Below are 22043 nucleotides of genomic sequence, written 5' to 3'. Positions count from 1 at the left end.
TTCATAAACATTTACAGAGATTTTGGGCTTCCACTCATTCATTGTTGCACTATTCTCTCTACCCTCCTCCCAGTTTGTTCTTGTCCAAATGCGACTTTACTCTCTATGCTATATAGTTAGATGATTTTAACGCGTCCATCATGCCCTGTATCCACTACTACAGTATCTTGCAGAATGATTTCTTTGCCTCAAAGAACTTTCTGTATCCCACCTATTTATTCCTCCCACTTTCCTCTGAATCCCTGGAAACCATTGATCTGGTATCATTTTGCTCTTCCCAGAATGTCAAATAGTTAAAATCATACAGTAAATACAAATAGTTAAACAAATAGTTAAAATCATACAGTAAATACAGCCCTCTCAGAACGGCTTCTTTCATATGTCGTTGTGTACCATCAAGTAGGAACTGACCTGTAGCGAATCCTTCAGCAGGTTTTCAGAAGCCGTGAATCACACAGGAGGAGACTGTCCACACTTCTCCTGCTGAGCACCCAGTGGATTTGAACCACATGCCTTTGGGACTGCAGTGCGGTTTCTTACCACTGGGCCACTAGCGCTCCCTTAGCAGTATGCATTTAAGATTCCCCCGTGTCCATCAGAAGCTTGATCGCTCATTTCTTTTCATTAGTCTAGTATTTGCAATCGCTTGTTATGCATCAGAGAGTTGGACAATGACTAGGGAGGACAGAAGGAGAGTGGATGCTTTTGAGCTGTGGTGCTGGAGAAGGGTACTGAATGTACCATGGACTGCCAGGAAAACAAACAGATCCATCTTGGAGAGGATTAAAACAAGCTGCTCCTTGGAGGCAAGGATTCTGGGGCTTCGTCTGACATACTTTGGACATGTTGCCAGGAGGGACGGGTCCTTGGAGAGGGACATCATGCTTGGGAGGGTGGAGGGACAGCACAGGAGGGGAAGACCCTCTATGAGATGGATTGATTCGGTGACTGGGGTAATCGGGATGGGTATGTCAGAGGTGGTGCGGTTGGCGCAGGATAGAGCAGGGTTTAGAGCTGTTGTGCATAGGGTCGCTATGAGTCGGAAACGACTCAATGGCACATAACAACACAACAACAGTTCTTTTTCATACAATTCTCCATTGTATAAATGTATGTTGGTCCCAAGATAATGCAAACCATTTGCACTTAGCTACTAACGAGAAGGTTGGCAGTGTGAATCGACTTGGGGACCCTGGAAGGCCTGGGGGTCTACCTCTGTGGAACCACAGCCGTTGGAAACCTGGTGGGGCGGAGATCTACTCACACCATGCACAGGGTTGGCATAAATTGGGATTGACTCAATGAGAGGGGGTTTGGCTTTTGTTTTACGTCTGTGTGGATGCGTCACAATTTGTTACCAAGACCAATTTAATCAAGTTGACACTGACTCACAGTGACAGAAGTTTTAGGGGGCTGATTTTTTTGGAAGTCAGGTGCCAGGCCTTTCTCATGAGGCACCTTGGGGTGGACTTGAACTTCCTCCTTTTTAGTTCACAGCTGAGCATATTAACCATTTATACCACCTCAAACAAGATTCAAACTCACTGCTGCCAATATGGAACTGATTCCCATCTGACCCTCCAGCAGGTTTCTAGAAGCTGTAAAATGCCCAGGAAGAGGTTGCCCATCTTTTTCTCTAAGAGCCTCTGGATTTGAGCTGCTCCCTTTGGGTTGGCAGTGCACCTGCCTATGGGCTGCACCACCAGGGCTCCCTTTGAGCCACGTAGGGGCTGCAAAGACCTTCATTATGGCCTGCTTGCTGCTCTGTCGCTGATGCACCAAGATGTGGGAGTCAATACTTAGTGATGCATGAACATGCTCTACACCCAAGAGCCAGGACTCCCTGTAGGCTGGGGATGCAATGCCCCTTCTACAGGACCTCCTTGGGCTTCGGAAGGTCACCTCCAACTCTGGAGTCCTGGCTTGGGCTGTCTCCTCAGAGTCAGTCTCTACACTGCACCAGCACATCACCAGGGCAGGTCACCACGAAGACCGGAGGAGAGTCCTTTCTAAAGAGTGCTTGTCCCCTAGTGGCCTGCGGAGAGCCGCCCGTGGTGGAGCACGCCAGAACCTTGGGACAGAAGAAGGACCGGTATGAAATCAACTCCCTGGTGCGGTACCAGTGCACCGAGGGCTTCATACAGCGCCATGTGCCCACCGTCCGGTGCCAGCCCAGTGGGCACTGGGAGGAGCCTCGGATCACCTGCACGGACCGTGAGCATCTCCCCTCCTACCCTTTGCTGGGCTTAAGGTTCAGTTCTGCCAAAATTACTTTCTCTCTGCTGGGAACACAGCAGTACTCACCCACCTGGGGACCCCATTGGTCAGCTGTCTGCACCATCCAGAGTTGAGAGAGGGCTGTGAGACCAAGGGGGCAGTGGGAGTCCCTGGGCCCCAGGGAGGATGGGTGCCTAGGCAGAGAAACAGTCCCTTTCACAGATGGGATGAAGAAAATGGGTGACCAGATGTCCTTTCCTACACCAGCCAGAATCCCCTCAGGTCAAGGAGGTTCAAAATAAACCCAAGGCAGGCAAGACAAGAAAGCTGCAGGCTGCCTGCCCAAGCCCTTGACCAGGGCTTCTGCTGGGAGGGCAGCCCCGTGCATGAGGCAAAGTGGGGATTGGATTAGGGTTGGCCCCACTTTCTTCCCAGAATGGTTCACGATACTCTTCTGACCCCTTTGTTTCCCCCAGCTGCCACCTACAAACGACAAAGGAGCTCTCGGTCCCCCAAGAGAAGCCGCCCCAGCTCCACCCACTGAGAGACGCTTCTGGGATGTGCCCAGGACACTGAGCCCAGCAGCCCTGCCCAGCTGACAGTGCATTCCACACAGATGGTGTCTTCTTCTTGTCGCTTTTTGTCATATAAGGAATTCCATTAAAGAAGGAAAAATGAAATCCCACATTGTGTGTGCACCCACCCACCCAGCCCCAAAATGCCAGAATTGCATCTAATTTTTATTTCCTCAAAAAAACATACCAAAGCATAAGCAAACCCATGTAACCCATGGACTGAATTTAGAGACGTTTCTTCAGTCTCTTGTGCCTTTCCGGGGACCAGTGCAGGGACAGGGGAAGAAGGGGAGGGGTTAAGTTAAATAAAGAAGATTATTTTTTGTTTCCTGACTTTACCCAAGAGCAGTGCAATTGATTATTTCTTCTCCAGGGAGAGCTAAGGAGGAGGGCGGAGGGGCGGAGGGCTGAACGTTGCTGGCAGAGGCCCCGGGACGAGAAGAGACGAAGGAGCCAAAGCCTCAGCTGAATGTACTGGACAAGACAGAGCCAGAGCCACGAGGGCTGTGGCCATCTGTCGCCTGGGGCAGTGGGGTGGGGTCCCTCAAGGGTGAGCGCGGGGGAGTCAGGTTCCCTCCAGGGTCCCTCTTCCAGGGTCCTCTCTTTTCATCTGTCACCCTAGTAGGTGTCTCTCTCAGCAGGGCTGGGTTGGGGACACTCCATCCCCGGTGGGAGTATCCTGACCCCACCCCTCCAATGCTCCCAACCTCCCCCTCCCCCAGGACCGTGCTGGCACCAGGGTTCCGTGCACCTATTTATATTTTTGAAAACTGAAGATTATAATTATAATAATAATAAAGACATTGGAAGAGATCTATTTCTTTCTTTTCTTTTCCCTTTTTTAAAATTTTTATTTAAGATAAGACAGCCATGAGCCCCTAAAGGGGCTCTTAGGAACGGCAGCAATGAAAACACGTCTTGATCCAATGGTCCCACGTTGGTGTGAACCCCATCTCTTAGGAGACCCTTGGGGTTCTGTGTCTATTGCCCTTTCTTTCTAAAAAGTGCGATCATATCTGATGCCTTCTCTACCAACGTGTCCATTTATAAAGCATGTGGTTCAGGTGTGTGCACACGTACGTGCGGCATGTGCGTGCATGCCCGGATGTGACTTGTCACATGAGTGGCCTGTGCTGTGTGTGAGTTGTGTGTGCGTTTGCAAGTGGAAACACTGTCCAAGAGCAGTTCAAGTCCAACAGCTCTGCACACGGTGTCCTCACACCTGAGGATGTACACGGCACACTGGTCCGAAGAACAGAGGCAAAATCAGAGCTTCACAAACAGAAACCAGTAATTGGCTGTTAGCAGAGTCCTGGGCACTCCTCCCCTACATAGGCCGTAGGATGTCATCAAAAGGGCTTCAATTGTTCTTTTCGTCTCCAGCAAACTGAGTGGGGCTGTGGGACATGCAGTCTATCCCAGCAGCCCCACTTTATCAGCAGCCTGGTTTGCACGCCTAAGCTGTTCCTCACCAGGCCTGGTGATTTTTACTGACGCTTGTGTTCCTGTGTTGTACATACATGCTGCCATCTTTTGGGGTGTGCATATGCATATGCTTGAGTCAGCTGGTTAAATAATGTGTCCAAGGTCACAAAGATACTCACCAACTAAACTGACATTGAAGGACCCCAGCCACACTGACTCAACTTGAGCCCTAAAAGCACTTGTCCATGCTATTTCCAAGGCTGACCTCCTGGCCATGGCTTCCCCTCAGGTGGGGTGTGGAGATCAAAGGTGATTTCCAGCACTGCTATCTCTGTTCCTGAGGGTCTGTCCACTCTGAACTTGAAGCTGATTGTCTCTGGTGGCCTCAGCCTTATCTGAGACCAGAGCTGATCATCACCAGGTGCACTGCTGGGATAACAGGCCTTTAACAGCTTTGCAGACAGTCTGAGAGCAACCCAGTGCGCACATGTCCACCTGTTCTCTTACAGCTTAGAGCTCTGAGGGTCAGGTGAGTCACAGGGTAGCAGACGCAACCACTCTGTCAATCCATCTCCTTGAGCGTCTTCCTCTCTCTGACCCTCTACTTACCCAAGCATGACCTGCTTCTCCAGTCTGGTCCACATGTGTGCGATGAAGTCTTAACTAGCTTCACCCGTAAGGAACATTCTGGTTGCACTTCTTCTAAGACACGCTTATTTGTTCTTTTGGTCAAACTCAAACCTATTACCACAGAGTCTGAACCAAGCGTAGGTTAACTGCTCAGCTCCCTACAGATTACACCACTAGAGAGCTCTTTCCAGTTATTTTGGTAATTCACAGTATAATTAATATTATGCACCAACACAATTCAAGGGCATTGACTCTTCCTCAGTCTTCCTTATTCATTGTCCAACTTTCACATTCATGTGAAGTGACTGGAAACATCAAGTCACATGTTGTTGTTGTTGTTATGTGCCGTCGAGTCGCTTGCGACTCATAGCGACCCTATGTACAACAGCCCTAAACTCCGCTCTGTCCTGTGCCAATCGCACTGTCTCTGACACTCCCATCCCAATTATCCCAGTCACTGAATCAATCCACCTCAAAGAGGGCCTTCCCCTCCTGCGCTGTCCCTCCACCCTCCCAAGCATGATGTCCTTCTCCAAGGACTGGTCTCTCCTCACAACATATCCAAAGTATGTTAGACAAAGCCTCAGAATTCTTGCCTCCAAGGAGTAGCTTGGTTTAATCCTCTCCAAGATGAATCTGTTTGTTTTCCTGGCAGTCCATGCTCAAAGGCATCAATTCTCCTTCTATCCTCCTTGGTCATTGTCCAACTCTCTGATGCATAACAAGTGATTGCGAAGACCATGGCCTGTATCAGATGCACCTTAGTCTCCAGAGAGACACCATTGCTCTTCAGTACTTTGGAGAGGTCCCTAACAGCAGACTTTCCCATGGCAATGCACCTTTTAATTTCCTGGCTGCTGGTTCCAAGACTGTTGACTACAGAGCCAATCAAACTAAAGCTGTGTACAATCTCAATCTCTTCACATAGTATCAAGTCACATAGTATTAAAAAAAAAAAAGAGGTTGCCATGGACTTGTCTCATGGTGACGCGATAAGTGTCAGGGCAGAACTGTCCTTCATGGGACCTCTCCAATGGCTGTGATCTTTCAGCAGCAGCTTGCCAGGCCTTTCTTCTAAGACATCTTTAAATCAATCTAAACTATCAACCATTTAGTCAGCAACTGAGTGCATTAACTGTGCCAATCAGGGACTCCTGGTCACATAGTAGGAGATTAAGAACAACGTAATTGCTCTGGTAGCCTAGTGGTAAGGAGCTGCTCTGCCAACCTGAAGGTACGTGGTTCAAAATCACCGGCTGCTCTTCAGGAGAAAGATGGGTAGTGTGCCTTCTGATTCGATGGCACACAATAACAAAAACAGCAATTAACTGATTAACTGCTTACCTAATAACACAATTTTCTGTTAGTGGTTTTCAAGTTTGAGCATCTGTCAGAATTTGCAGTTCTAACAAGTTCTAGGGTGGATCCCACACTGCTGGTTCCAGGTTCACACTGAGAAGCAGGGACTTAGTGAAAGACAGACTGGTGAGTGGCAGAGATATGCACGCAGGGAAGCAGTAGCTCTGGTTTCAAGAGGCTGGCAGCGGCGCTGAGGGCAGGGCATACAGGTCTGCTCCCTGAGATCTCTGGCCTCCCAGATCTTCTAGGGGACACTATCTCCTCTACATCCTATGAGATTAGATTAATGTTTACTGTTGCTGATACTGTGGGATTGTGTATGTAATCCTGTTTGTCCTTGTTGCTTGCTGAAAGTGAGAAGGAGCACTTGTTGCAGAAGATCAATGAATATAGCCTCTTCAATAAGGATTACACTTCAAGGTCAGAAAAAACAAAAATTCTTACTACCGGACCAATAAGCAATCATGATGGATGGAGAAGAGACTGAAGTTATCAACAACTTCATCTTACTTGGATCCACCATCAGCACCCTTGATACAAGCAGTCAGGAAATCAGGAGACGTAATGCACTGGGAAAGTCTGCAGTCAGGGACCTCTCCAAATTACTGAGGAGAAATGATAGCACTTTGAGGACTAAAGTGCATCTGATTCAGGTTATGATCTTTCTGATCACATCTGAGAGCTGGATAATGAACAAGGATGAGAGAAGAAGAGATGCCTTTGAAGTGTAGTGTTGGAGAAGAGCACCTAATATCCCATGGACTGCCAAAACACAAACATTTTCTTGGAGAAAATGTGGCCAGAGTGCTCCTTGTAGACAAAGATGATAAAACTTCATCTCACATACTGTGGCATGTTACTAGGAGAAGCTATTCCTTAGAGAGAGACATCATACTTGGAAGGGTAGAGGAACAGCGAAAGAGAGGAAGACCATCAACCAGGTGGATTGACAAAGTGATTTCAGCAATGGCCTCTCCTGTGTTAGGAAGTGTGAGGATGGTACAGGATAAACAAGGTTCAAATCTGTTATTTATAGGGTCACTATGGGTCGTGCTCCACTTGATAGCACCTAACAACAATAACAACAATTTATCAGCAAATATTCAGGCTGACAAGCAAGATAATTCTATATGGACAGGTGAAAGGAACCGACCTGCCTATGATCATACATAGATTTGGAGTTGTTTTTTCTATATTCATATCAGAAAATACTGTGAATATATCCATGTGCACATATAGCAGAGCCAACCAAGGCAAAGTTATATAAAGTCTTAATCATAATTACCTTATGATTAAGCAACTTAAACGCATGAGGAAATGAACTGTTGGTCCAAAGGTCTCAGGACTGTAGTTGGGGAACATCAAGGTCAATTAGCACAACATAGATAAAGACAATATTCAACATCCTAGTTGGGTGAGAAGTGACTGGGGTCTTAAAAGATTACAAGCAGTCATGTAAGATGCAACTATTAGTCTCTATCTGTCCAGAACAAAGAAGAGGAAGAGAAATGAAAATGCATGGAAACAACGAGTCCAAAGGGCTAATGAACCTCGAGCTTTTTGACTTTGAGACCCGAAGAACTAGATGGTGCCCAGCTACCATTGGTGACCACTCTACAAGGAGGACACAGTAGAAGGTCCTGCACAAAATGGGCAAAATGATGGAACAAAACACAAAAATAGCCAGGAACACTTAAATAGACTGACTTATAAGACTTATAAGGACTGATAGAACCTCCTAAGACTATACAGCCTTTAGTCACCCTTCAAATTTGTGGATCAACTTACAGCCAAATAATAGGTAGGCCAATAAGATTAAGGATAACACCAGAGATTAAAGTCAGAAGGCAAGAAGGGGTAGGCTAGAAGGATTGACAAACTAGAATAATAGAGAAAAGAAAGTAGTTACGTTGTTTGTTGTTGTTATGTGCCGTCAAGTCGCCTGCAACTCATAGTGGTCCCATGTACAACAGCTCTGAATTCTGCTCTACCCTGAGCCAGTCTCACTGACTGCAACACACCTACCACCATTACTCCAGTTACTCTGTCAATCCATCTCATCCAGGGTCTTCCTCTCCTTTGCTGTCCCTCCACCCTTCCAAGCATGATGTCCTTCCTTCTCCAAGGACCAGTCTCTCCTGGCCACGTGCCCAAAATATGTGAGACTGAGCGTCAAAATCCTTGTCTCCACAGAGAAACTTGGTTTCATCCTCTCCAAGACAGACCTGTTTGTTCTCTTGACAGTCCATGGTATGTTCAATACTTTTCTGCAGCACCACAACTCAAAGGCATCAATTCTTCTTCTGTCATCCTTAGTCATTGTCCAGCTCTCTGAAGCATAGCAAATTAATTGTGAAGACCATAGCCTGGACCAGGAGCACTATAGTCTCTAGACTGGCATTGTTGCTTCTCAGTACTCTGGAGAAATCCCTGACAGAAGATTTTCCTAGTGCAATTTGTCTTTTAATTTCCTGACTGCCAGAGCCAACAGTGTTGATTGTGGAGCCAAGCAAGCTGAAATTGTTAACAGTCTAATTCTCTTCTCTATCATGATGCTGCCAATTGGTCCACTAGTGAGAATCTTTGTCTTCTTGTTGTTGAGCTTCAATCATATTGAAGACTACACTCCTTGACCTTTTGCAGCAAGAGCTTCAGGTCCTCTTGTTTCAGCAAGCAGGGTTGTGTCATCTGCATAATGCAGGTTGTGGATAAGTCTCCCTCCGATCCTGATGACACATTCTTTTTCATTAAGCCCAGCTTCCCAAAGATCTGCTCCACATATAGATTGAAAAGGTATGGAAACAGGATACGTCCCTGACACACTCCTTTCATGATTTTGAACTTCCTTGCTCTGTTCTGAGGACTGCTTCCTGCCAGGATAGGTTTCACATGAACACAATCAAGTGTTCTGGGATTCCCATTTTCCTCAATAGCCACAATTTGTTGTGATCCACACAGTCAAATGCCTTTGCATAGTCAATGAAACACAGATAGACATTCCTCTAGTACTCTTTACTTTCTGCCAAGATCCATCTGACGTTGGCAATAATGTCTCTAGTGTCAGGACCTTTTTCTAAACCCAGCTTATATTTCTGGTAGTTCTCTGTCAATGTACTGTTCCAGTTGTTTTTGGACAATCTTTAGCAGGATTTTGCTTGCATTTTATTACAGTGATATTATTCAATAATTTCCAAACTCTGTTGGGTCATCTTTTTTTTGAAATGGGAATAAATATGGATCTTTTCCGGTCACTTGGCCAGGCAGTTGTCTTCCAGATTTTTTTGCATAACCTAATAAGCACATCCAGGGCAGCATCTGTTTGTTGAAATATGTCAATTAGTATTCTATCAATTCCTGGGGCCTTGTTTTTTGCTAATTCTTCAGAGACGCCTGAACTTCCTCTTTCATCACCAATGCTTCTTAATCATATGTTGTTTTATGAAGTTCTTCTGAGTCAGCCAATTCTTTTTGGTACAGTGACTCTGAGTATACTCCTTCCACCTTTTTTTATTATTATTTTGTGTGTGTGTATATATGTGTACCGACAGATCAGATCTGACTGGTACAGGAGGAGATTGCTCCTCCTTCTCCAGCAGAGAACCTGGTAGACTTGAACCACATACCTCTGGGATTGCAGTCGTTCTGTATTCTTTTAATGCTTCCTAGATAATTCTATATTCTGCCCATAGTATCTTTAAATACTGCACCTCGAGGCTTGAATTTGTTCCTTAGTTCCTTTAGCTTAAGAAATACTGAGCGAGATGCTCCAACACCAAAGCCAAAGATGAGAAAGTAGATGATTTCTACCAATCTTTGCAGTCAGAATTGATCAAACATGCAACAAAGATGTATTAGTCATTATGGGTGTCTAGAATGCAAACGTTGGGAAAAGGGAAGAAGGATCATTAGTTGGAAAACACGGACTTGGTGACAGAAATGAGACTAGGTATAGAAGGATAGAATTCAACACAATGATTATTTCTGCAAATACCTTTTATAAGAAACATAAACACAGACTATACACATGAATTTCACCTGATGGTATGCACAGGAATCAGATCACTTATATCGGTGCAAAGAATCGCTGAAGAAGTTCAATATCAGCAGTGAAAACCAGGCCAGGTTCTGATTGTAGTGCAGACCATCACTACTCATATGCAAGTTCAAAATAAAGCTAAAGAAGGTTCTATCATGACCCAGCAATTCCACTACTGGGAATATACCCTAAAGAAACTCGAACTGCCATCCAAGCAGATATATGAACACCCATATTTACTGCAGCTTTGTTCACAATAGCAAAGAGTTGGAAACAACCCAAGTGTTTCAACAAACGAATGGAGAAGCTGTAGTATATTCACACAATGGAATACTATACTGCACTGAAAAACAAGGAACTAATGAAATATAAAAAATGGGTGACTGTGGAGGACATTATTCTGAGTGAAATATCTCAGTCACAAAAGGACAAATATTGCATAGTGCCACTGTTGTAAAGCAGGACAGACATCAGGGTTAGGGGGGAAACTAAGAGGGTATAAATAATGTATACTGCATAGACTTACTGAAAATAAACGTGGGAGAAAACTACTTAGGAGGAACATATGATTAGGTATTATTGTCATGACAAGAGTCCAGAATAAAAGCTGCATAGTGGAATGGACTGAGGGGCGGGGGTTGTATACCATGAAAGATTTTTTTTTTACTTTTCCAAGAGAAAAGTAAACTGGGGAGGGGTGGGCAGGGAGGAAAGTATGCAACAATGAATGAATGTAATCCAAAGTCTCTGTAAACTTTCATTAAATTAAAATTAAAAAAGAGGGTTCAATCAAATCCACAGGAATAAAAATTTGATCTTGAGTCTTTCCCACCTGAATTTAAAAACCATCTCAGGAACAGATTTGAGGCCTTGAATAATAATGAACAAAGACCAGATGAGCTATGGGAGGATATAAAGAATATCATTCACGAAGAATGCAAAAAGACAGAGGAAGAAGAAAAGACCAAAATGGATATCAGCAGAGAATCTGAATATTACAGTAGGGCACTGAGAACCCAAAGCAAAGGGAAGAAATCAAGAGGTTAGGGAGCCGTAGAAGACTTCAATGAGCAGCTCGGGAAGACAAGGCAAAATATTATAATGAAATGTGCAAAGAAATGGAGTTATGTTGCATATGTGGTAATTGATGTCATAAAAATATGTATATGGATGCCTGAAGGAAAAAGCAATTGATTTTGTAAACTGTGACTCAAACTACAATTAAAAAATAAACAAAGACCAGGTTTAAGTCCTCCCCTCCACTGATAGGACCTCTTATCATAAGAAAATCCTAGAACCACGTAAGATCATCGCCACAGGAGTGTTGTAGTGGTGTCAGATCCCACTGAGTTAACTATGACTCACAGACACCCGATGAACAGACCTAAACCTTGCTCTACGCCCAGCCGCCTCATGATCTCTGATATGGCTACGCCCAATGTTACGTCACTGTGTCAATCCATCTGATTGAGAGTCTCCCTCTCTTCTGCTGATCCTCCATCCTTCCTAGCAGGATGTCTTCTTTCAAGTCCTCCTGAGAACACGCCCAAAGTAAGTGAGACCAAATTTCACCATCCTTGCCTCTAAGGAACACCCTGGTGGCACTTATACGAAATTGCTGTTCTTCTGCCAGTCCATGGGATGTTCAGTCCTCCAACACCACAACTCAAAGGCATGAACCCTTAGGTATAGGGATTCCAACACATATCCTAGGTGACACCATCCAACCACCTTGTAAGGGCTGCCCCCCCATACCCCTGGGTCAGAGACAGAAGGAGACAGAGAGGCAGGCTGGGACTGAGGACAGGGTCACAGCACCATTTATTGTCCAGAGAAAGTACACACACCTGAGAGCAGCTCCCCAAATGGGGAAAAAATCAGAACAAAAGACAGGCTCTTCGGAACCAAAAAAAAGGATAAAGAAGGGCAGGAAGGGGAGGGAAGTGTCTCAATTTTAAGTAGACGTCTAGGGAGCTCTTCCAGCCACAACTTCTCTGAGGGACTCACATGGGCAGCAGCTCAGCAGAGGAGAGAAGCCCTCTCATTCCCCCACACTGAGGCTGAAGCCACACGCTGGGGAAGGCCAAGGTTTGCCCCAGCCCAGCTATGCCCCTCAGAGACCCCTGGACACGCACAGGATCCTCTGTGCAAACAGCATCCCCAGAGCAGGGAGGGCACAGGGCCTCTCCCCCAGTGTCCTAGCGAAGGGGCTAAAGGGTTCCTAGAGGAATGAGTCTTTGGCGGAGGGTTTCCACTGAGCAAATGGAGGATTTGGATCCCGTTAAGTTTTTAAAAATAGTAATACTTAAACATTTTTAAAATTCCAAAGTATAAAAACAACACTAAGATTGCCCTAGCCCTCAAAGGAGAGTGAATCAGCACCCAGCTGTGGCAAGAGCCGGCAGGCACCAGGCTGCACCCGGGTCCTAGCGCTGGCGGTAGCAGTAGACCCCGTACTTGTGGTTCTGTGGGTCTGGGAAGCCGAAGCTCCGGATGCCAGGCTCAGGGGGCCCGCAGTTGGGACGGGGGTGCGCCACTGGGTAGCGGACGCTGCCATCCGCCAGCCAGCCGGCATCGCAGCGGTCCAGGCCCCAGAACTTCCAGGCAGCGAAGAGCTGGCCCACCTTGGCAATCTGGGCACCGTCCTCCTGGCAGGCAGCCTTGGCCTCTGTCAGTGTCAGCTTCTCGGGATGCTCTAGGTAGTACACCTGCCCTGTGGAGTAAGGAGGCATGAGGACCGGGCAGCCAGAGGGCTCAGGGGCCTACGGTAATGTCACCTAGTCCAGATATCACCCAGCTGACAGCTGTCTGAGCCCAGCGAGCCGCCACGATCTGGGCACACGCAGTGACACTGGGGTGCCTTCCCAGGCACTACCCTGCTCCTAGAGCTTCACCCCACCTGCCACAGGGCTGGGGCCCACAGGTCTGTCCTCCTCTATCACCCCTCTCTAACTGCACCCTGGTGGGCGCTCACCAGCCTCACCCAACAGTCACTGATGGGTCACTTACTAGGTACCAGGCATCCCTGGGGTACAAATGGTTAAGTTCTCTACTACTAACCAGAAGCCTGCTGATTTGAACACACCAGAAAAGCCCTAGAAGAATGAGCCAGGCCACAGCGGAGAGGACACGCTGGCAATTACACCCTGCACACATGGGGCACCATAGGTTGGAGCTACAAATGACTACTGTATTCCAGGTGCTCTTTAAAAGAGCTTGCGAGGTGGTGATGAAGGTAAATAATAATTGCTCTGCTAAGACAAAGGTCCACGATTCTAATCTGCTAGCTGCTTCATGGGAGTAAGATAGGCAATATCCTCGTGTGTAATATACTTCCTCTGCAAACCTGCTGGAAGGTCAGCTATAATTCAGTTCTGACTCGAAGGTACACAAAACAATGATAACCATCTTCCCGAGAAACTGGTCACCTTTTGAGAACAGACTGTTTTCCTTAGTTTAGATGGCCCAGAGCCTAATCTAGGCCCCAGGGAGTCACTGTTACTATGTAAGGAGTTAGAACTTTCAGAGGCTGTGAATCACACAGAAGAAATTGCTCATCTTTCTCCCACAGAGTAACTGGTGGATTTGAACCCCTTGCCTTTGGATTAGCAGCACAGCTCCTTACCACTAGGTCACTAGGGCTCTCTGACAGTTCAAACCCAGGAGGCATCAGGAAATGTCTGACAGGTGAATTAAGGCAGTAGCCACTACTATGGGCTGGTTTGGGCAGGCTTGTGAGGTGTGGGCCTCAGACCCCCCCACCAAGCCCTGGGACTGGGTGTGCCCACTCCACTCACCCTTGAGGGCAGCGGCAAAGCAGAAGGCGTCGTAGCGGTGCAGGCGGCGGTGCAGCTGCCCATAGCTGCGCACGCCGGGCGCCAAGCCCAGGCCGCCGCATGGCTGGCGGGGCAGCGTGATGGGGTACTGCACGGACGCGTCCTGCAGCCAGCCCGCATTGCACCAGTCCAGGCCCTCCTCCCAGGCCCGGAAGAGCTGCTCGAAGGAGGCCAGAACCGCGTCCTGCTCCTCACAAGCCTGCTGCGCCTCGTGGAAATTGAGCTGGTAACGCCCCTCGGAGGGCTGGTAGGGAAAGACCACGCCTAAGGAGAGAGGCAAGAGAAACGTCGAAGGGCGGATGGTGCCGAGCGAGTGGGACACTCCGGAGTCTCCATCTTCAATGGGACATGTCTTTCTTGCACACACAAGTGCACACACACAAATGTATGTATATGTATACGTGTATGCACATGTGTATGCCCATATACACAAAAATGTGGCATGCACATGTTACGTAGCAACATGCGCACATAGGCACACACATATACAAATGCACACGCACGCACATGCTCACGCACCCACACACCACTCCTCAGAAAACGTGCCATTTCCTGTCGTCCACTCTCAAGAGTTCACAAATCTAAGACACATCCACACCTCCTTGATGTAGGCTGGCACATTCTCAGAAAGAAAGTGTTGTGGTTTTTTTTACTTTCTAATTAGTTCATCAGCATGCCAATGTCCCAGCTCCAGACTTGGACCCCATCCTGATTTCCAGGCTGTTTCAAGGGCCCAGGGAGAAGGTGCTGTCTGCCAGCGCTGGCTCTCAGCAGGGCCCTCTCCCAACTGGGACCTGAGGCTAACTTTCTCCCGAGGAGGGCTTGAGTTAGCAGCGCAAAGCCCTGTGGACTACACTACCAGGGATCACTAGGACAGGAGAAAATGAATTCAATCCCAAGTCATCTGAACCCAGAGGCTTTGACCCACACCCGAGCTGTCTTTCAGGCAGGTATTAGAAAGGGGAACACACAGCGCCACCTGGAGGCAAAGAAGGTAAAAGCAGCTTAGCGATCACACAGGCAAGATCTGGCTTTCAGGGTCTCGCTGATTTGGACAATATCATGTTTTCTAAAACTAGGGTTTAAAAAAAAATACCCAGAGATTTCACACAAAAATAAAAGTTTCTCTCGTTAATCAGAAGATCTGGCCACACTGGGCCTGAACTCTGCAGAAGTATCAACAGGTGTGTTTGTGAACTTCGTGGTGTGCCCCAGTCCTCACTGCTCCCTATTGCCTCACACTGGGTCGGCCTCATGCATTTGTATTGCCTGAGAAGTGTGCATGAATCTGCCCTGTCTCCAGCTAGCTTGTGACCAGCCACATCTTTGAAAGGGAGGTCAGTGAGAAGGAGTAGAGAATAGTGGATTCTTAAGCCAGACTGCTTCAAGCCCCATCTGTGCCATTTACAAGTTTTGTGGTCAAGTAAGTCACTCTCTGTGGCTCCATTTCCACAACTGTAAAATGTGGGTAATGACAATGGCTTCATCCATAGAGCTGTTCTGGAGATTACATGTGCTCCTTTCTATCGCTCCGAAGGCTGAATGCTTTCCCAGGGTCTTTGTTACCTACTCCAGGCTCCTGCACTACCCAGCCCCAGTTAGGATCTCACCTCGAAGCTCCAACTCCACCAGGCCGCTCTCATCCTCTAGCCCATCAATGACTTCACAGCGGTAACGTCCATAGTCCTCCAGCTGCAGGTCCCGGATCTCCAGTGAGACCTCACGCGGCCTGTCCTGCCGCAGGTGCACCCGGCCTTGGTAGTCCCCAAAGGAGCGGTGCCTCAGCCCAATGGCCACCAGCACATCCTTCTCTGGGGCCCCATTCTCCGATAGCTTCCACCACTTGATGCGCACGGGCCTCGGGGAGGCCAGAGCTGGTTCGTAATGATAGTGACAGGGCAGCGTCACATTGGCCCCACGGTGGGTGAACAGGGTCTCCTCTGGCGTCTCCACCACCAGCTTCACTCCATTGAAGAGGCCTGGTGGGTAGGTGGGAAGAAATAGGGTGCAGATGGAGAAGAGCCGGAGTACAACTAAACTCATGTGGTGACCACCCACCCTCACTCCCAGCTCTCTCCAGGTTCCAGTGTGCAAAAATGGCTACAATTGTCCGCCCTCCTGGGATACATCCATTCTCCAGTATGACTTTGCAGAACCTGCTGCCAAGAGATCAACTTTATTTCCTTTGCCCCTTGAATCTGTACTGGCCTTGCTATTTGCTTTGACTAAGTAACTATGCTAAAAGTGCTATACCTATGCTTACGCCTCAGGAAGCCTAGCCATTTCCACTCTCCCTCTTGGAAGCTTGGCAACCACTATGACAACAAGCCAGCACTAGCCTGCTGGAGAGTAAGGGACCAGAGGAGCAGACGCAGCTGTCCCAGCTGACGTCAACCTAGACTAGCCATCTCCCCAGCATCAATGAGCACAGCCAAGGTTGAAAAATGCATCGACTAACTCTAGCCCAAAGTGCTGACCTACAGAATCATGAACTAAGTAAATGGCTATTATCTTAAGCCGCTACATTTTGGGATGGCTTGTAATGCATTAGAAGCCAAGTGATAATTTGGTGGCTCCTCAAAAACTTGACATAGAATTACCATGTTGTTGTTAGATGCCATCAAGTTGATTTCTACTGAACTAACAATTCTACTCCTAAGGATACACTCAAGAGATTTGAAAGTAGGGACTCAAGAGATGAGATATGTTATAACCATTTACAGTAACATTAATTATTCATGACTGCCAAACGTAGAAACAACCCAAATGTCCAGCAACAAACAAACAAACAAAATGTGTTTGTGTGTGCTCAATTCATACAATGGACTATGACTCAGCCATAAAAAGTACTGGTACCTGCTACAACATGGATAAACCTTGAAAACATTCTAAGTGAAATACAAGGAAAAATATTCCATTCATAAGAAATATACAGAATAGGTAAATCTACAGAGACAGTAAATTTGTTGTCAGCTCCCATGGCAGGAGAACATGGGAAATGAATGTTTGCTTGTTTATTCATTTTGGGCATGGGTTTTTCTTTTGGGGTAAACAAAAGTGTTCTGGGACTAGATAGAGATAGTGGTTGCACGATAACATAAATGTAAATAACCACTGAGTTATGTGTTTTAAAATGGCTCATTTTAAGTCACATGCATGTTATCTCAATGGAAAAACAACTCCTTTAAGAAGCTAATGAGGTAGCAGGCAACAACATGAGCATCTCCCCATGAGGTGGGTCTTGTAACCACGACTGACATTCCTGGAGTCTCCTTGCCCGACACCCTGATCCAGGGAAGCTTTCTCTTCATTCTTCAGTCCACGTGACTGTCCCCCAGCCCTAGGAGACCTGGTGAGGTGGAGACAGAACTTCCAGAGGAGACTGCACTAAGGGCTCAGGGAAACAAACACAGAGTTTCTGATACAATAAACGAACCAAGTTTCCAGACCAAGACAGACTCACCATGAACTCTCTCTACGCTGATGCACCAGTGACTTGACTCCACCAGCAGCTCTTCAGGAGAAGGAGGGGCAGTCTCGTCCCACTACAGTGTGTGACCCAGTGGAGTGTTGCTATGAGTTGGCATACACACAACAGCAGTGAGTTTGGTTTTTGTTAGAGGGTCTCGAAAGAAGGCCTAGTGGCCTCAGCTTCTAACCAAAATGTCAATGGTTCAAATCTGCCAACTGCTTCAACAAAGAAAGATATCATAGTCTGCTTCTTTCAAGAGTAGAGCCTTGGAAGCCTCATGGTGGAGTTCTACTCTGTCCTGTAAGGCTCTACAGGATTAAACAAATTCAGTAGCAACAGGTAGGGACACAATGCATTTGTGCTTGGCTACTACTGAAAAGTGGACAGTTCAAATCCTTCCAGCGGTGCTGTGGAAGAAAGGTTTGGTGAGCTCCTTCTGTAACATTATTGTTGTTGTTGTTGTTATATAACATTAAGTTGGAAGCAACAAGCTTGAGGATTTGGGCTTTTTTAGTTATAAAAAGAGAAAATGCACAGGACGCACACACAAGGAAGATGTGAGGCAGACACGAGCAGTAGATGCCTCTACAAGGTTTGTTGGTGCTTGTCTATCACCTGATCTCATGTGGACAGCGTTTGTCTGTTGGATGCTGTACTAAAGCAGATCTTCCAGAGTAAGACAGGCTAGGAGGAAAGTTTAGCCACCCACTTCTGAAACAGTGGGCCTTTGAAAGCTCTATAAACAATAGAGGAAAACTGTTAGACATAGCACTGGAGATAGAGACCTTAGATTGGAATATGGTGTGCTGGAGATGGTGAGGATGGCACAGGATAGGACAGGATTCAGGGTTGCTGTGAGTCATAGTTGATATAACATAGTTGACATAACAGCAACAATAGGAGGGTCATCAAAGGAGAGGTAGACCCCCAACTAGAAGGACTGACATGGTAACTGCTGCAATGGGCTCTTTTGTGTCAGGAAGTGTGAGGATAGCACAGGATAGGACAGGATTCAGGGTCGCTGTGCGTCATAGTTGACTCGACAGCACATAACAACAGTAACAGGAGGGCCAGCAAAGGAGAGGTGGACTCTCAACTAGGACTGACACGGTAACTGCTGCAATGGGCTCTTGTGTGTCAGGAAGTGTGAGGATACGCAGTATAGAACAGGGTTCGATCTTTTGTTCATAGGGTCACTATGAGTCGTACTCAACTCGATGGCACCTAACAACAACAAACAACAAAACAGATGAAGGAGGACACCCTGGTCACGGAGGTGTGAACACACTGAGCAGTGCTGTGGAAGAGTGGCCTTCTGTTTCCATAAAAGTGACAACCAGCAAAGACCTCCGGGGCAGGTCCACCCATGAGATTGCCATGGGTCAGCATTTAATTTTCAGCCTCACAGATAACAACATATACAAATCTGTATCTACACACACAGATACACAAATGCATGTATTTTACAGCTGGCTCTGCTTCTCTGCATCTGAGGTGCTGTGAGAAAATAAATCTGTTCTTCAGTCATCCAATTGTGGTATATTTTTGTTATTGCTACCGAAGCACCGGGTAACTAGGGCAGCTCAGCTATAAATAAAAATCCCACTGCGGTTGAGTCAACAAATCTTGCTCCTAACGACCACATGGGACAAAGTGGAGCTGCTCTGCCAGCTTTCCAAGGCTTCTCCACAGGGCGGATGGCCAGCTTTCTCCCACAGAGCAGCGAGTGAGTTCACACCACTGACCTTTCAGTGATTAGACATGCATTTAAACCAGCACGCCACCAGGGCTCAGTTCAGCTATGTTGTTGTGGTGGTGGTTAAGTGCCATCAAGTTGACTATGACCCACAGTAACCCTATGAATGGATCTGAACATACTCGAGCCCATTGACATCAATCCATCTTGTTGAGGGGTCGTCCTCTCCTTCACTGACCCTGCATTTTGCCAATCATGATGTCCCTTTCCAAGGAACAGGCCCTCCTGACATGACCACAGTCCATGAGAGGACATTTCACAATCCTTGCCTCTGAGGAGCACCCTGGCTACACTTTTGCTAAGACATTCTTTGTCCTTTTGTCAGACCACGGGAAACAGCACCTTGTTATTCAATCAAACACTAATCTAGGTGTTGGTATGAAGCTGTTTTGTAAGCATGCTTAACAATGACATGCGGCTGTCTTTTTAAAGAAGATTATCCTTGATATTGTGGTGAGCCTTATCCAATCAGGTGAAAAGCCTTAAAAACAAAACTTAAGTTTCCTTGAAGAAGTCGTTGTGTTCCAAGACAGCAGCTTCTGCATGACCTGCTGCTCTGCCCTACAGATTTCAGATTTGCCAGTTCCCACAATTGTGTGAGACAACTCCTTAAAATCAATTGTATATATGTTAATATGAACATATACATAAGCATGTCTATTTGCATGTACTTTTTATATTTTTACATGTATATCTATACATGCAGATACAAAAATGTGTATATTTACATATTAGATCTGCTTCTCCAATGAACCCCGACCAAGATAATCTCCAAGAACTCTTTCTACTGTCGTTATTAGGAGCCATCAACAACAGCCTTGTCAACAACAGACCTGAACTCTGTCCTACTCTATGTCATTCTTATCATTCTCCACACACTTGAACTCGTCACCACAGACACTATATGAATCCACCTTGTAGAGGGTCTTCCTCTCCCTCATTGACTATCCACACCTTTCCAAGCATGATCTCCCTTTCCAAGAAATCGGCTCTCCTAACATCGTTACAAAGTATGTGAGACAAGCGCGGCCAGCCTGGCTTCAAAGAAACACTCTGGTTGCACTCAAAAAAGCTCACACTGAAGTCCTGGGAAACCGCCAGAACTTTGAGAAAGTATAAAAAGTACATGCAATAGTTTAAATAAATTTGGCTCTGGGCCTGAGGGGCTGACACATACAGACCATCCCTTCCTCTTGTCTTAGGAACCAGGCGGGGGCACTGCGCAGGCTCAGACAGCAGAGGGGCTGCTGCTTTTGCACCCTGCCCCCGCCCCAGCCCGGGCCCTAAACAAACCAGGGGGGCCACGGGGGCCCTGAGCAGCAAAGAACCAAGCTGGGGGGCGTCCCACCTTCGCCATGGCCGTGGCCAACACCCCAGCCATCGGGACTGTTGGCATAGTAGAAGCCGTTGTAGAAGGGCAGTCCAGAAGCGCAGGGCAGCAGGAGCAGCAGCACCAGGAGTGGCCAACTCATCGTGTCATGGACGGCTGCAGCACCAGGCGGCCCCGGGCAAGGCAGCGGGCAGGGCAAGCTGGAACAAGAAGAAAGACAAGCTCATTAAAGCAGCCTGCTGAGGGCTTAGGGCACTCGGGCCCAGTACCCAGTCATTCACCACTCAACCGTCATTTCCAGAGGCTTTCTACATACCAGACCAGGTCCTGAGGTGGTGCAAACTACTTTGCACTCAACTCCTAATCAAAAGATTGTGGTTGTGTTTGTGTACCATCAAGTCAAAACTAACCCTCCAGTGGGTTTTCATGGGCAGGAGGAGACACTGCCCATCTTTTTCCCACACAGCAGATGGTGGATTAGAACCATGTATCATTGGATTGGTAGCACAATTCCTTACCGCTAAGCCATAGTTCAAATACAGTCAACAGCAGCAGTGTGAGCAGTGAAAGGCCTGGTGTTCTGCTTCCCTGGAGATTATTAGAAAGCATTCTAGAGCAGTTCTACTCCCAAGGTTGACTTGCGGAGGAAATAACTCCATGGTAATGGATTTGGCTTTGCATTTTCACTATCTACCAGGCATTGATTTCAGAGCCAAGATGAGGGAAGTCCTGCTCTCAAAGGTTACACCTCACAGGGAAGATGGCCCATAAGCAGGGAAACAAACTATAATAATGGATGTGATGTTGTTGTTACATGCCATTAAGTCAGCACCAACTCATAGCTAACCCTCGGAGTGGCATGTAGATTTGAACCAGGTGCCTTTGGGTTGGCAGCACAACTTCTTACCTAGGAGGCCACCAAAGCTCCCTAACGGCTGAACAGGGAGCACAAACATCAGGAAGAAAATAAGGTACGATGATATGAGAGTTCCAATAATCTCCACACCACAGGTTTGAATTTGGAAGGTTCTGTCTGACTAGCTTTTATTTAATGAAACCAAAATGAGACTCAAATAGACCCTATCAGAGTGCACTACCCATGGTGACAGCAGGTCATGCGTGGTGAAGCTTTTGTTTCAGTCCAGAAATTTCTGGGCGGGGTTGAGTGGAACACAATGTGGAATTCATTTCTTGCTCTGGGTCAAGGTTTTTAAACAAGGAAGAAGAACATCATGTTAAAGGATGTCTGGGATCCACTCCAAGTTTTGACAGACAGTCAAATCAACGAGGCAGCCGGCCTACAGACCACAGTTTGTTGATCTGATTTTAAACTCCTATGCCTTCTGCATCCTAGTTTGGTGAACTTGAGAGTAGTCATTGAAAACACAACTGTCGCTTTCTACTTAA

The 22043-nt window shown here is 46.9% G+C and overlaps 2 protein-coding genes across 2 annotated transcripts in view; one reads left to right on the top strand and one right to left on the bottom strand.

Annotated features, from left to right (window-relative positions):
* ACAN (aggrecan) overlaps window positions 1–2761 on the top strand; it is a 43044-nt gene extending 40283 nt beyond the window's left edge. Inside the window, 2 exon segments of the mRNA XM_006885230.1 lie at window positions 2032–2214; window positions 2694–2761. Of these exon segments, the coding sequence (XP_006885292.1) occupies window positions 2032–2214; window positions 2694–2761 (251 nt within the window).
* A 9907-nt stretch (window positions 2762–12668) lies between these two features.
* On the bottom strand, window positions 12669–20778 carry HAPLN3 (hyaluronan and proteoglycan link protein 3). The gene is made up of 4 exons (XM_006885229.1): window positions 20655–20778; window positions 15689–16057; window positions 14040–14342; window positions 12669–12955 (listed from the first exon to the last, which is right to left on the bottom strand). The coding sequence occupies exons 1-4, from the start codon at window positions 20776–20778 to the stop codon at window positions 12669–12671; spliced, it is 1083 nt and encodes a 360-aa protein (XP_006885291.1).
* Window positions 20779–22043: the final 1265 nt, after the last annotated feature.

Source organism: Elephantulus edwardii, unplaced genomic scaffold (genome assembly GCF_000299155.1).
Source record: "Elephantulus edwardii isolate Elephantulus edwardi_28Jun2011 unplaced genomic scaffold, EleEdw1.0 scaffold00041, whole genome shotgun sequence".
Taxonomy (NCBI): Eukaryota; Metazoa; Chordata; class Mammalia; order Macroscelidea; family Macroscelididae; genus Elephantulus; species Elephantulus edwardii.
Note: the sequence above shows the minus strand (reverse complement) of the source record. Positions and strands in the feature narration are given on the sequence as shown.

Bases quoted from the DNA above. Each gene is read 5' to 3' on its own strand.
- HAPLN3 (XM_006885229.1), bottom strand. From the start codon at position 20,778: ATGAGTTGGCCACTCCTGGTGCTGCTGCTCCTGCTGCCCTGCGCTTCT. The intron at 16,058-20,654 runs GTGGGACGCCCC...CCTACCCACCAG, and splicing joins TGGCCACGGCCATGGCGAAG to GCCTCTTCAATGGAGTGAAG. The intron at 12,956-14,039 runs GTGAGTGGAGTG...CTTACTCCACAG, and splicing joins CTTTGCCGCTGCCCTCAAGG to GGCAGGTGTACTACCTAGAG.